Source organism: Mchenga conophoros, linkage group LG20 (assembly GCF_057382185.1).
Source record: "Mchenga conophoros isolate Kocher_MC1m ecotype Shallow Benthic linkage group LG20, M_conophoros_male_GT1.1, whole genome shotgun sequence".
NCBI lineage: Eukaryota > Metazoa > Chordata > Actinopteri > Cichliformes > Cichlidae > Mchenga > Mchenga conophoros.
In genome coordinates this window covers 2,249,799-2,265,080 of record NC_140545.1, presented here as the reverse complement: position 1 = coordinate 2,265,080, position 15,282 = coordinate 2,249,799, and the positions used below count along the sequence as shown (strand labels likewise).

Below are 15,282 nucleotides of genomic sequence, written 5' to 3'. Positions count from 1 at the left end.
GAGAAACTGCAAAGCTATGCGCTCAACAATGCCTGTGTTTGCCGGATGACTTCCTGTGAGGAATTGCCTCTCTGTGTTTGACTTCTTGTGAGAGCACACTGTGTTAGGATTGATGTCAGGGGCAGTGTGTTATGATGTCACGGGCTGAAGTTAATGATACGAGAATGGCAAGGGCCATAGGCCATGTTTCCAGTGGTGCCCAGAGAGAGAGATAGCACCCTGATCTGTCTTCATTATCCCCCCACTCTGCAGCCTCCCAGACACAATGATCATAAATCTCAGCCTGGAGCACACTTCACTGACACTGAAACACAAACACTAGTAACCTCTGACCTTCTCACTGCTACTGCCTACACACACTCATCCATGCACGCAGACACGGGTGCCCACACACTTACTGCAACTGCACAGTGCTCAAATGCCCCCCCCCCCCCCCCCCCCCCCCCAAGCTCACTGTCATAATTTAATAAGGGCCACAGCATGCTCCGTGCACCGCCACACACAATACTCTTCATGCACTTGACTACACATTCTGACACAGATGCATGGTCTAAGTCGGCCTGATGGCTGCACACATACTTGAAAAGCTCATATTAGAATTGGTGATTTTTTTTAAGCATCCTATGGCTATATTTACTTTCTTGTTTTATATTACACAACTGCTGATTTAGTAGTGCTTCATAAACATTCAAGGGATTTCTATCAGCCTTAGTAGCCTCATAAGCAGCACATAAATCAAATATAAACAAGATAAAGATCAGCCAAAGTTTTTTTTTTTTCTTTGCAGTGTGGCTTAGATCTGTGCTTCCTGAACATAAGGTTTCTGCAAAAAGGCAACAGTGCCTCTCGCCACTTATCCATTCATTCACCCTGATTTTGTACCGGCATCAGAAATGTCTGGAGGAACAGTTTGGTGGGCTACTGTAGCCCACATGTGTTCGTAAAGATCGAAAGCTCACAGGAATAACGAGAGTAAAGCCGAAAGGTTTTTTTTCCTCATTAGGATGGCTTGACTTTATCCCGCAGACATATTGGGGTCAGTGTGTTTGAGGATAAGATCTATCTCCGCATCAGGCCAGTTGCTGAGGTTTACAAACAGAATAGGCGGACGGCCGTGGATGTGCAGGTAGCTTTGGAGACAAACAGAAAAATCCACATGCTGCAATGTTTGGTAGTTCCGGTTCAGACCATGAGATTTATGAGCTTTATGAGATTCATGAAGTTCCCCAATGAAGAACAATAAAGGATATTTTTATTCTATTCTATCTTATTTAGGAGATTGTGCCGTGATGCATGGCCAACAGGCCTGAAAGTCACGACTTTAGATGAAGTTCCAGAGTAAATATTACACGTATAGGTTAGTTCTGATTTAATTTTGTTTTTAGTGTTGTACTTGCTTTGTTTAGACTAGCTGTTCCCTATCTGTTGTTTGAATGAAGTAGGCATGTAGTTACACTGACCGTATGTGGTTTGTTCTTCTTCCTTTTTTTCTCTTTGTTTTTGGGTGTGTGTGTGTGTGTGGGGGGGGGTAAATCTGAGAAACCATAGTCGATATGAAGAGGTGCCTGTTTAGGTGCCAGTTGAGGTGTGCCTTCCCCTCCCAGTTTTGAGGTTTGAGGTGCTCCTCATAACCAAAACAACTTGAGAAACATGACATTCAGAAAAAAACAGGGCACACGCCCAGAACCACAAACACATAAACACAGATCTGAAACATATGATCTCATATGGAGAGAGGGGCACGTTCAGGGGCACACCCAGATCTGCTGCTGTCGCTGCACAGCCCTGCCATCTCACTCGTGACTTCCTTGCAGCTTATGTGCCAACGCTAGTTTCGATTCAGGAACCAAAGTGATATATTTAGAGAGATGGGTCTGCTTTTTTAAAAACACATTTTCTGCCTTAGAAAACAAAAAACAAAAAACCCAAACTATTCCCTATAAAGTTTGTCAGTAATTAGGCAAATGTCATGTATCCCCCCCCCCCCAAAAAAAAAAATAAAAAAATAAAAATCATGCCAGTCAAGGCCCAGTTCTGTTTTTTATTTAATCCCAGTGCCAAATGTTATTATATCAATTATTTGGTGTCCAATACTGGCTTAATGGGTTTCAAAGGGCTCCTCATGCTTGCTGTTTTAATGTTAAGTGCTGTTGTTGTAGCAGCATTAGTAATAGCAATAATAGTAGTAAGTTACTGTCTCAACTGTGGGAAGATTGGCACAGAAACATTGTAAGCAGTAAAACGCAGGCCAATGCAAATATGAGTCACACAAAAGGAGCACCTTCAGTGTGGGCCTGTGCCGAGCAGACAGTCCATTAAGATTGTTCCATAAATTGATCACACCAGGGATAAATTACATAGCGAAACATCATAGAAATTCTTAGAGGGATAAACAGATTGGCTCGCTATTAAAACAGTGTCTGTGTTAAATCAAAACAATATAAAGTGGATGATCTGTGTTCTTCGGGATACTAAAACATCCTCTCCTAATAAACCTACTTAACTTATTGATGAAACACAAATGATCTAAGATCACGACATGCGGTTCAGCATGCACAAACAATTTGTAGGTAAACTGACTCTTCAGCCAAGAAGTTAAGAGGTGGGGGGAGAAAATAATTCACCCAAGAGACAAAGAAGGGAGAGAGAGAATTAAAAACAGAAACTTAAGCTCTCTGGGCCCTTTTCTTCCCTCCAGGCATTTTGTGGCTTGTGAAAAAATGTGCTGTATATTTGAAGCGTCGGGGTCACGTGACAAAGGAAGGCTTTATGAATCAGAGTATAATTATTTCTAAGTGAGTGAGAGAGTGTGTGCCTGTATTTGGAGAGTGAAAGACTGATTTTTAAAAGGTAGAGACTGGAAAAGGAGGAGGAGGGTGGCAGAGACAGGGAGGGAGAGAGAGAGACTCACTGCTGCTCTGTCTTTGCTGTTAGAAGGACTCTGTTGAATGTGCACACATCTTTCCTCCTTTTCATTGGCTCGCTCCGGTCATCGGACCCTTTTGTCGAGTGCTTTATCTCCCCGTCTGCATCATCAGCTCGACATCTCGTAAGTAATTTGAACTTTAAAAGTTTAGAGTCGCTAACTTTCGTGGATGCTTGCTTTTTATTTTTCTCTCTCTCTCTTTTACTGCTAACAGAGTGTGTGTCTGTGTGTGTGTGTGAGAGAGTGCATTCTCTTCTGAGACTGGTTCAGCCGTTTTAATTGAAGACAGAGACCGAATGTGCGAGACACTTGAGAGACTTTGAGACAATTAATCATTGTGTTACAAAGTCCGAGCAGATTTTCATGTGTAAACACTAAAACGTCCCCACACGTGTTTGTTTGGATGCGCCTGTTTCAGTATGTTTGCTTCTTTGTGCTTCATAAACACGAGAGCGACACAGAGTTTATGTGAAAACATACTCGAGCATGTGTGTATGCCTGCATGTGCACACATGTGCTTATTAGCGAGTGTTTCAAGTGTTACCCAGTGCCTGTGGAGCTCTTTATTATTAGCATATGTGTGCGTGTGTATGTGTGTGTCAGTGTGTACACAATTGCATGTGTTTGATGTGTATTCACTAGAGGAGTCACCAGTCCTTGACCTGTTTTTTTTCTCCATTTTTTATAACCACCATATGAACACTTGGAAAACACGAGTGTTGTTTTCCATATTTTAAACAACGGAGACTAATTCCTCTGGAGTGAGGTGTGCCCGTAACCCCGGTTTTAGTTTTGTGGGATGTTTATTAATTGTGCTCCCACAGTTATTTAGCTATGATGTCAGAGAAGATTATTTATTGATGCTGGCATCTGCGCTAGGTTAACAGGTTCAGCTTGTTACAGCCATGTGTAACACAGTGCATTTAATGCTGTGTGATCTGGATATCAGATAGAGTTCAGAGTGTCCTCCACAGTGTTTGGCTTTGTCGCTCCACTGGTGAGCAACAAAGCCACGGTAAACTGCCTTCCTTGAATCCCTTGGCTTTCCACCTGCTGACACTTGGCGGTGAACTGGATGTATTTCGCATGAGGAACAGGCTAATTAAAGTGAATTGGAAATAAACAGCCACTTGGCCCAGTGAGGGAGGCCTGCTCGAAGGCCAGTGGTTTCTATGTTTCCCCTCCGCTTTGGTCTATCAGTGTGACAAGTCGTGTTATCTGGAGTGGAAGAAGCCGAGCTCATTTCTGTGGCAGAAAAATGTCACAGCACTTTTCGCCTTCAGCAAAGCGCTCTTGGGCCTTATTCAAGGACAGGGTACCCATACAGAAGCAGCTTTACCTTCATGGTGCGCAGCCACGGCAAATTGCTTGTCTTCCATGACAGTTTGGAATCAATTATTAATGTGTTTGCTGTTTTGCACACCAGATAAGTGTGTGCCTTAGCTCAGTATACCTGTGTGCAGTGTTGCATCACTGGCCTTGAAAACATCCTCTCAATATCAATGTTGCTCACATGCTGTATCATCTGTCATTACTGATTAGTAGCATATACTGGTGCAATATGCTGTATTTCAATTAAAGCAATAACTTTAAAACTAATACATAGCAGATAATACATTTTATTACCCTGTACAGCTAGTGGTAATTTCTTTAGTTCTAAGTATGGTATACAGCAATAAAAGAATATTTTATGGTAAATGGCCTGTATTTATATAGCGCCTTACTAGTCCCTAAGGACCCCAAAGCGCTTTACATATCCAGTCATCCACCCATTCACACACACATTCACACACTGGTGATGGCAGCTACATTGTAGCCACAGCTGCCCTGGGGCGCACTGACAGAGGCGAGGCTGCCGGACACTGGCGCCACCGGGCCCTCTGACCACCACCAGTAGGCAACGGGTGAAGTGTCTTGCCCAAGGACACAACGACCGAGACTGTCCAAGCCGGGGCTCGAACCTGCAACCTTCCAATTACAAGGCGAACTCCCAACTCTTGAGTCACGATCGCCCCTTTATCTCCTATAAATCCGTCAAAGTTTAGTAATGCCAAAGCTGTGTGTGTACGTCTCTTTGTTTGTGTGTTTCTGTGTGTAGGTGCTGTTGATAAATCCTTGGTTTTGGTGGAATTACTGAAACAGCAGTTGAGCCAGGAAATCGTCTGCATTGCAAAATCTGCTAACAATCCTTCTTTGTGACATGACTTTGAGTGGTAAATCAGGGAGTTGTTGATACCTGTCTTCTTCTGGAATTTCTTTAGCAATTAAGGCGAAGTGGTGGGGAGGGGTTAGACAGGTGGTTTAGGAAAATCGAGGGGCTCTCTGCTGCCGCACTATAATTAACCAGGAAGCTATCTGCACGCCATTTCCTATGTCTGTTTTTGCAGGTGTGCCATTCTGATGTGAGGATTTACATCTAAGCCTCCACCCAAGTTCTCGTTAAAAGACCTTGTGCCAATGGCAAAAAAAGATGAACTTGTGTGAAAGTGTGGCCTTTTGAATGCTGTGCTTGCTTATGTGTGTGTGTGTGTTTGGGCCTGCATGTGTCTGACTGCTGCTTTGAGTCCTGCGGCTAAAGGCAGCAGTGGTGAAACCCATCCATTACTCTTCGCTCTACACAGAGAGGATTGTTTTCAGCGTGTGTTTAGGAAGGGAAACCCCTCCATTGTTGCCTCCGTGGATCCTTACCAGTTCTTCCTTTACGTCTTCCTACACAGACATATTAGCAGCACAGACTTTGACTTTCACACTGCTGCTATTTTAAAGTTTCTTCCCTCACCTTTTTTTTCTCCGCCTCTCTCTATATTTGTCATGTTTGCTTACTGCCACTTGCCCTTTTCCTCATCATTGCATGTTTTCCTGTTTTGCTTGACCAACTGCTAAAAGTCTCTGTGTTGTGTACTGCAGAGAGAGGCGCATCATGGAAACGGCAAGCAGTCAGGATGACTTCATCATGTCGCAAAGCGTTTTATGTCTCACTGTGTGTTCTCACTCTTTCCATAGCTCTTCTCACAAGTGCATGTCAACTCAGATCGTTATGTGACATTATGATTAAGTGAGAGCAGAAACATTATTTTAAAATAGTGACTAGGTGACAGTGACAGTCATGGCGCTCTTTAACAAAAAAAGAGGAAAAAACAATCCCTTTTTTAAGTGACAAACGATTACACAGAGGTGCTTCTTTGCATTGTTGCTTCAAGGAAATGGTATTTGTGTGATGCCAAGAACAGGCAGATGTCAAACAAGTTTCAGGTGATGGAATGCAACTGTGTTTGGAGCGTCTGTCATTTTGGAGCCATTAACCAGCTACTTGTTGAAAGAGTGGAAGCTGTCAGCTTTGCATCAGATAAAAGCGTCACGGCTATTGTTTTCTCAGGTAAAGTACTGCTGACGTTTGCAACAAGATCACCCGTGAACCTGTTTCAGTAGGAGCGTTTAAATTTGCCTGTGCAGCTCTGAATCCATTAACGGCTTTTGAAGGCTGGATGTGGGCATGTCAAGCAGTGATTAAACGTGTTTTTAGCTCCGAGATGTTGAAACACTGGTCCGTTGGTGCAGTTTGGACACCTGGACTTTGAAATCATTCTTTAACAGCTTGGTGTACAAACTACTTAAAATATAACTCTTTGCAACACATCATTTCCTTTATAGAGTTAATGAACATAACTCACTTTGTGATGTCAGCAGTTTAAAGACAGTGCCTGGAAGGCATGCACAGTTTTCTGTCAAAAAACTGACAGGAGTGGGCAAGTCAGAAGTGGAAAAAGAGTGAGAGGATGTTTTCCCTGCCAGGATAGATGGCACAGTTCATTTATCTCGAGGCTGTGAATGTACAATTCAGAACTTCTGGTAAAGGCGCTGGGTTTCTGCTCTGCACAGGATAGTTCCACAGTTCCACAGTTTTTAATTTTACCTCACAGAAACATGTATATTTTGACCCTCTGCTGAGTTGATGAAGCTCGACAAAAAATCTGTGAACTCGCTCAGTTTCTGGAGAAATGAAACAAAGAGAGGTCTCTGTGTCAGTGTGGTAAGAGTGGGGAAAAGTGCCTTTATAGCCATACAAATATAAAATTCTAACTGAATATTCTTCTGTGTTCTCACTGACTGGAATAAGAACCTCAACCGGTAAACAAACCAGGAAAGTCATGGCATCCAGAGTCCTGCTCGCGTATGCCGAGTAATCACCTGTGGTTTCTTTTGCAGAGTTAAAAAAACAGCTGCCTCGCTTGGTAGTGTGGTGCAGAGCTTCCTGAGATGCTGTGATTTATTTGTTATGTTTGACTGCAGTTCTTATTGCCTGAGGGGCTCTGTCACAACAGTTAAGGCACAATTGTTGTTTTGCTCACAGAGGACTTGATACCCTTTGTCTGACAGACATTCAATCTGTGGGAACTGTTGTCTCTCTCTCTCTCTCTCGCTTTCTTTTTAACTCTTACTTGATTTTTCATTTTGCTCCGTCTTCTCCGCAAAACTCCTCCTCAAACAAGAGAATCTCCTTCTCCGCACGCATGCCTGATCTTGTTGCATTGTCTCCATATTGCCAGGTTGATTGATCCAACTTCATTTGCTACATGAAAATCATTGGATTATCTCAAGTGTAACCAATGACTTTAGTCTAACATGATGGACTGCAGTGAGCTCTGACACTATTTACAGAAACAAACCAAAGCAAATTTAAACTGCTACAGTGCACCTCTCTTAGGCAATGATGGAAAGTCCCAGCAGCAGCCGTAAACCCACCCATAGCTGGCCCTGGTGCTCCTTGCTTGCCTGGCTGCCTGCTGCCTCCTGTGTGCCCCCCAGGCTCAGGGGAAGTGGGGAGGCCCTCCATGCCCATTTGGCCCTGGCTAACAGGGGATGAGGTCACTCCAAATTCCCCTTATCCCCTTATAGCCCCAGACGGGCTGGCGAAGTGAGCCTACCACAGGACCCAACATAAAACATAAATGGCTCTGTAAAAAGCTGCTGGGCTGATGTGACTCATTAAAAAACTCTGGCGCCAACTCTTTTATTAATTCATTATTGTGTTTAGGGAGCGTAACGTTACTGGGTTCTGTTTTAAAAGGCTGCGTCTCTGTGCTTCAGTTCTTTTCCTTCTAAGTGTTCTTTTTCTTTCTTTTTTTAATACTTTTGTTTTGCAACACATATTTGAATGTGGAGTGGAGCTGTGGTTTATTCTGGTAGAATTCAGCCTCTGGACTGTCTCTCAGACCGTTTTAAACTTAATTTCTGAATTAATATGCCACGCTTTCCTCCTGTCAGAATACATAATTCACACGCACTGATTTGTAAACTCCGCTGTCAGTCTTCTTTTTCTCACACAGTCACCCATTTCTTTTATCCTCCTCTCTCTTCCAGCTCTTGCAGACACATTGTGCTGCCTCTATGGGGCCTGGTCTGGTTTGAGTTCTTGAAGCAGATCTCCAAATGGCCCGAACGCTTGCCAAGTACATACTCATAACCCGCACACACATGCACATTATGAGGCTACGCGTTGCTGGCAGTCTTGTTTTTGCAGTCTGTACCTCTTCTCTCATTAGGCCCAGTGTGAAATCGTGTGATGTCTCCAGTAATGTTTTTGCGCCTTGGCTGCACAGTGGAATCACTACGCAGGGTCATGGTACAAGTTGTATAAGCAGTGGAAGGATGGAGGGATGGGGCACAGAGGATAAGACTGGGTATAAGGATATGATTATGTAGAAGAGGTGTAGGCGGGTCAGAAGTGGAAGGGGTGGGGTGGGGTCCAAGGTAGGTTGGAGGAGAAATATACTGGAAAAAGTAAAGACGTAAAACAGAGAGAAAGAAGGAAAGAAGAAGAAAGATGGCAGTATGGCTGTGTTGGCAGGATGGGGGTGGGTGCCTATCCGCGGCTGCTCCTTCCTGAAACGTGGCCACCCGAGCCTGCCTGGGCCCTGGATGCACATGTGGAACAGTTTACTGTAATGGAACTCTAAATTAGTGGTGGTTTGAAGCTGCCTGCAGCAGTAGGGTGTAATTAACTGGCTCTGTTGAAAGAGAAAGAGCCAGAAAGAGAGGCAGGGAGGGAGCCAGAGCCCTGGAAAAAGGCACGGGGTGAGAGGTGTGTGTGCATTCATATGTGTGCGTGTGTTAGGGGATGCTCTCACACATGTGATGTGTGGAGTTTTTGAGTGCTTGATTGCGTGTGTGGCGCATATGTGTGCTTCTTGGAAAGCTCTCCCTTCTTTTTTCCCGGGCATGGCGCCACCTCTTAGTGCCCCCATGTGCCCAGACCCTGTCACTGTTCCACTGTGCTTTTTCGCTCAGTTCAGCAGTTCACTGGTTTAGCCTTAGATCTTTCCACCACCCCCACCCCACCACCCCACCCCTCCATTTCTTTGTTTATACCGAATTCATTACCAGGATTTTTTCCCTGTCTTTTCTCCCAGATTCACAAGCCACAGCAGTTCCAAATTCCTTGGCTCTGCTCTTTTTCAAAGCCACATATAAAAAACAAGCTGATCACACCACCCACTCATGAAATCACACTAAGGAAGCACAAGCAAAAGGAAAACATGAAAAAGAAAATGGGAGGCCTCTTTTATATTTCACCCCCCCTTTTTGCATTGAGAGTCGACAGAGGGGCATAACTGCAGCCTTGTCTGCACTTGAGCCTGACTTGTCTATGCCCACTGTGTGGTGTCAAAGTGACGAGAAGGCTGCAGGAGGCTACAGCCAAAATGACTCTGTGGGATGGGAGCCTGACCTCAAGAGAAGATAGTTGGAAGTGACAGCAGCAGTTAGCAATCAGTGGATCTCATTTTCCCTACTCATCGACCCCCCCTCCTCCCTTCTTCATGCTCTGGACCCCGTGTCTGGGCCCCTGGTCCTAGGGGAAAGAGGCAAAGAGGCAGGCTGCTGTGCTAGGCTGGCAGCAGGAACAGAGGAGCTCTTTATAATAGAGTTCTGGTGATTTAAATCATATGGTATAGCCTGGAATCACTGTAGAAGTCTGGAAGCTCTTCAAAACTGTACAAGAGCTCCCTCTCTCTCTCCCCCTCTCTTTTCCTCCTCCCTCCTTCCTTCCCACTCTTCACTGTTATAACTTTTTCCAAACTTCTTTCTTATTTTCTTTTCCCCTCACCCAGTCCCAGTTTTTTTCTTTTCTTTCTGGCTTTTCCCTCTCCGAGCCTACTCATTCTTTTTCTCTCTATCTGTTATGGTTCTCGCCATCTCATCCTTCCTCACTTCCTCTTTCCTTCCCATTCGCTCATACCTGTTGGTATGAAGTTTACACATCCTTCTCGCATTAAAACTGTGGATGAACTATTATCGGACCCAGATGGAATCAGAGTTGATGTGAGGTGAATCCTGTTTGTTGAATCTAGAGCAGATCTTAGCATCAAACAAAACACTAATCGTATCATCATGTTCATGCCAATCAAAAGCACTTATTCTTATATTTTATGTGGAATTAAATTAATAGGAAATTATTTACTCTTATCCTCTCATCTGCAGAAAAGAGACAGCAGGACTCTTCTAAAGTGGAGTCCACCTATCCTTCAGTACCTCCGAGGCCCCCTGTCGCCCATACGTTCTCCACGTCTTAAGACTCTTCGACGGACACACATCTCAGCCTTGTGGAGGATTCCAGGTGTCGAAAGAGCCGTTACCTTCAGCCAGCCGCCTGCTGTGGACCCTGGGTGATCCGTCGCCATGGCTACAAACAGGGAACAGCAGGTGGGTCACATGACCGGCTTCCCACCTGCTGTGTACCCCTTTCCCTTCAACTCCATGAGAAGCCACTCCCCCTTCGACCTGCTGGCCAACAGCAGCCTGTTTGGGAGATTTGGGGCTGACCTGCCCAAAGAGATGGCTGCTCTCTGTAAGTCATTTTCATTACTCTGTGTGTTTGTGCTTGACTTGCCTTTCCTCTCATTTTCCATCTCAGTTCCAAGAATGCATACGGCCATTACTTTATTTTTAGTCAGGTCGCATTAAACACCATCTACTGGAAAAGGGGAAATATGGCTTAATTTAAATTGCACTACATTATGTGTAATTTTGTGGAAATGGAAAACTTTAGCGTCTGTTTGTGATATAGGACCAGTGGTAGAAAAAAATCCCCCAAAGAGACCATGAGGAAAAAGTCTACTTTCATCAGTACAATGATTACTCTGCTCCTGTGGTTTCCTTATATGCTTTATGCTTGTAGATGGTGTGGTTATGACCGCAAGCTCTGGCTCTGGCTTCACGATGCGTGCGTGTATCCGTGCGCGTGTGCGTGCCTGGACCTCTCACAGAGCTTTTGTGAGGCAGATAATGCACAAGTCTGTAATTATAGACAAAACACATTGAATTATGTATTAAGTGATGAGTACTGAGCATCAAAATAGTTAAAATGAGTACTAATGCAGTTCAAACATTTGACTTGGACAGCGGTGACTGATCGTATAATTAAAATGAAAGGTGAGCTAGACACTGGACTTGATTCACAGCAGCGTTCCCCTGTCAACTGTGTACTTCTATGCTTGACCATAGGGGGCACTGTTACATTCTGAAGCGCTGAGACGGGGATGATGTATAGAGAACAGAGCACAAAGAGGAGATTGTTGGCAATCCAGAGTCTTTTTCTGTTGTGCAAAAACTAGCAAGATGAAACGCACGGTGCCGACGTACATTTCTCGTTGTTCAAAACACCTGCTTGTCTCAAAACCACTAATCAGCAACAGGATTCTAGGTCAGGGAGGATCCTTGTGTGGAACCACTGCGGTATAATTCACTGATGATAATAATGCCAGAAGAGAGAGCGAGAGAAAAGAATGAGCACTTTTGTTGAGGTTAAGCCATGAGGTAAAGGTAAGCAGAAGTTATTTGAAATCTGATCTGGGTGCAGTGTTAAAGGGGCGGCAGGTGGTGGTGGTGTGTGGTAGTGGAGGAGTAATAATGGGTGTGGGTGGCAACAGCTGAGCGCGGAGCCTGCCTGTGTGTGCAGCCCCCTACTCCCCCCACCACCACCGCAGCATGCCTGAGCACCTCTCCAGCCTTTCAGCCGTCAATCACTACCTCACCCCCTCTCTTCCTTCTCACTGCCACTGCCCACCTAATCCTCAAGGTATTTTCACAGAACCAGAGAGAGAGAGAGAGCGAGCACCTGGGGGTAATGTCCTGGTGTGGTGGAATCCAAGAACACACCCAGCAAAAACACACACACACATATATATACACACAGGCAAACATGCACTCGGAGACACTCTTCCCTCTCAGTTTCTTTTGCTCTCTGTCTGGTTCTCTCTCATGAAGCCACACACACACACACACACACACACACACACACACACACACACACACACACACACACACACACACACACACACACACACACACACACACAGCAGTTCTTTCATCTAAAAACTAGAAACATACCCCTGACGCAGAATGAAATCCCACCACGCTGACAGATGGATTCTTTATGGTTTTTATGCTGGCATGACTTAAAACAAAAACAAGTATCAAAGCACAAACAGACGCAGGCAACCACATGCACTGGGGCTTCATACACGACTGCTTGTACTGACACATCCACGCTGGCAGTAGTATCGTTCGCAGGGGTTAAGGACTGCAGTTATTTGGTTTAAGCTTCGGGTCAGAGTGTGAGAAAAGCTGGGGACAAAGATCAAGTCAGGATCACAGTGACAGTTAGCTTCAATTTGTCGAGACTGACATGTTTTTTTAAGTGTCTCTATATTAACATAGCCGTGCTGGTTGAATGGTGTTTACTGTCACAATTTACTATTTCATTATGTTTACATTACGAGCTGCAGCTATTGCTTGAATGTCAAATAAATGCCTGTCAGTTGAATATTAAAAGAATTGCCTGCTGGACTAATTCTGCGTTTCACTGTACAAAAATACATCTTAGTTCAGTTTAAATGCTGGCAGCTCAGTGGAAAACTCTCTGTTGTTTTTTTTTATCTGCTTTTAAAACATCCTATTGGTGTATCCCTTGACAAGGAATGTTACAAGTCATTTTGCTGACAGCAGTCTCATTCCCCGCTCTCTTAAATGTTAGTGGGGAAGACAAAGGGCCTCGGTTTGGACATTCCCCAGGCCCTCTTTTTCTTCTCCTTCTACTTCTTCAGGAGTTGACTTAACAGTCCTGCTCATTGTTGTCAGGCTTGTCTGTACGCCAGACTGAGAAAATACCTTTCACATAAAGGGAGTAGCACTGTGGAAATTTCACCGTGTATCTTTGTGTGTGTGTGTGCAGTCAGTAGCTCTTCATGCTTGCACAACTTCAGAGTTTTTTGCGTAATTGTTGTAAGAAAGGTACCCTGGGTGACACCTACCTTTTGTTTAGATGTGCACACTGTGCTGACCTGCCAGAGCACCTCCCATGGCGGTGCTCTGTCTTGGCACCAGAGTTCTTTGGAAATACCTGTTTTGCAAGGAGGTGGGAAGAGACAGAAGAGGGATGGGAAGGGGTGGGCCGACTGTGTTTGCACATGTCCGCATAGTAAGCTTTTCTTTTTGCTTAATGCATAAATGGAAGATCCAGAAAACCTCAGTGCCTCTCTTCAACCTGGGTGTGCTGCAGACTCCCACTGTAGCTGCTGATATCTGAATAAGCGTGCAATGGCGTTTGTTCATCTGTGAGAAGGTCTGATGGCTCTCTGCAGTGTGTTGCTGAGGCTGTTATCAGTTGATCCCTGTCATTACGGGAGCCTTTCAAACAAACAGTTGGAAGCCCATTAAGGCCTCTTATTATGTGATAACATCGTCACTGAGCCCTGAAACACCTCGCTAAGCTTTCACCAATCAGGGCCAGAGCGCTGGCCTCAGACTCAGCCGTGGGGATGTTTTGAAAAGCTAGTAGGTCTTTTCCTTCAGCCCACATGGCCTGGCCGAAAAATCTAAAGTCCTCTGCTGGGCTCAAACTTTCCATTCATACCATAATTTGTAGGGTTATGCTGAGTGATGAATACAGAAAACCCATGAGAGGCCCAGCTGTGAGCTGCATCACAGTGGGATGAAATCAAAAGCACTGTAATAATAGAATGGAATGAATAGCGTGTTGAAACCTGTGTAAAAGCTGGCTCACTTTGCTCTTTTGTGCCTCTGGTGGAGAGAAGGGCAATAGCAGTTCATTTAAAGTGTCTGTTAGACATGATGGACTCGTGCACCAGCATTAGCATACAAGCAGTGTGGAACATATGCATGGATCTGCGGCTGCACACACACACACACACACACACACACACACACACACACACACACACACACACACACATACATATGCAGTTCAACACAAAACATCTAGTTCGGCAGATTGTGAAAAAGGCCAAAATGTTCCAGCAAAACAAAAAAAACAAAAAAAAAACACGCAGAGTGACATAATTAAAAACACTCTTTGCATACTTACACACACACACACACACACACACACACACACACACACACACACACACACACACACACACACACACACACAGAGAAACAACATAAGGAGGTCATGTTGGCTTAGGGAGCTAAGGGAGTTGCGTAAAGGAGCCATTTTGGTGGGAAATGTGGTACGGCAGGGAACGTCAAAGCAAACCTTTAAATGGAGGCGAGGGACAAGGGAACGATGTCAGCTAGCAGAGTGAAGCTTTCTCCACTGGAGGTGAAGCAGAGCACAAACGGCACATTGAATCTCCATTTATTTTCATAAGGTTGAAGTGCTGGGTTTAAGCCTAGCCTTGGTGGTGTAGAGTAGGATTAGTAGGATTTGCCTCTGTGCACATGTGTATGCTAATGTGGGCATACTACATATCTGATGAAAGCAAGGGGCAGAGAAAAAGATGAAGTGATCTATGTATGGATATGAAAATGATGATTGCAGCCCCGCAACCCAATACTTCCTTGTAGGTACATATTTCCCTACACACACAGGAAAACCAAACGCTCATCTGTGTTTCTCATTGTTTGAACAGCTATAAATAATTGACATTACATTTTTTGCTATGTTGGGTGTCGGTTTAAAGGGAAAAACACAACACAAAATTTCCTCATTAGTAAGGCTCAACAGCTTAGGTCACAACATATCACTATAATGCTTTTGCTTGTATTCTACAGGAAGGATGACTAACCTTGCTTCTAAAAAAACATTCTCTCTTAAACATACACACATGATTTGATTGTGGTGTTTTATCAGCTTGGTCACAAGTTAGATGTTATATTGGGTTGAAGACTACAGCATATGATTCACATCATTTTCATCAACATGAAGCCTTTCTGTGGCTCCCCACTCCCACCCCCTCTGCTTGACCATTGTTGCTCTGGAAGAATCCATTCTCATCGGCATTGAAATGTTTCTTCGTGGATACAAACTCAAGTTTGTATTCATTTGCTGTGAT

General features: G+C 44.4%; 1 protein-coding gene across 1 annotated transcript in view; it reads left to right on the top strand.

The window, feature by feature from the left end:
* Window positions 1–2,859: 2,859 nt before the first annotated feature.
* The window catches only part of rarga (retinoic acid receptor gamma a), a 36,017-nt gene continuing 23,594 nt past the window's right edge, over window positions 2,860–15,282 (top strand). Inside the window, 2 exon segments of the mRNA XM_085260038.1 lie at window positions 2,860–3,049; window positions 10,406–10,772. Of these exon segments, the coding sequence (XP_085116164.1) occupies window positions 10,604–10,772 (169 nt within the window). The 5' untranslated portion in view covers window positions 2,860–3,049; window positions 10,406–10,603.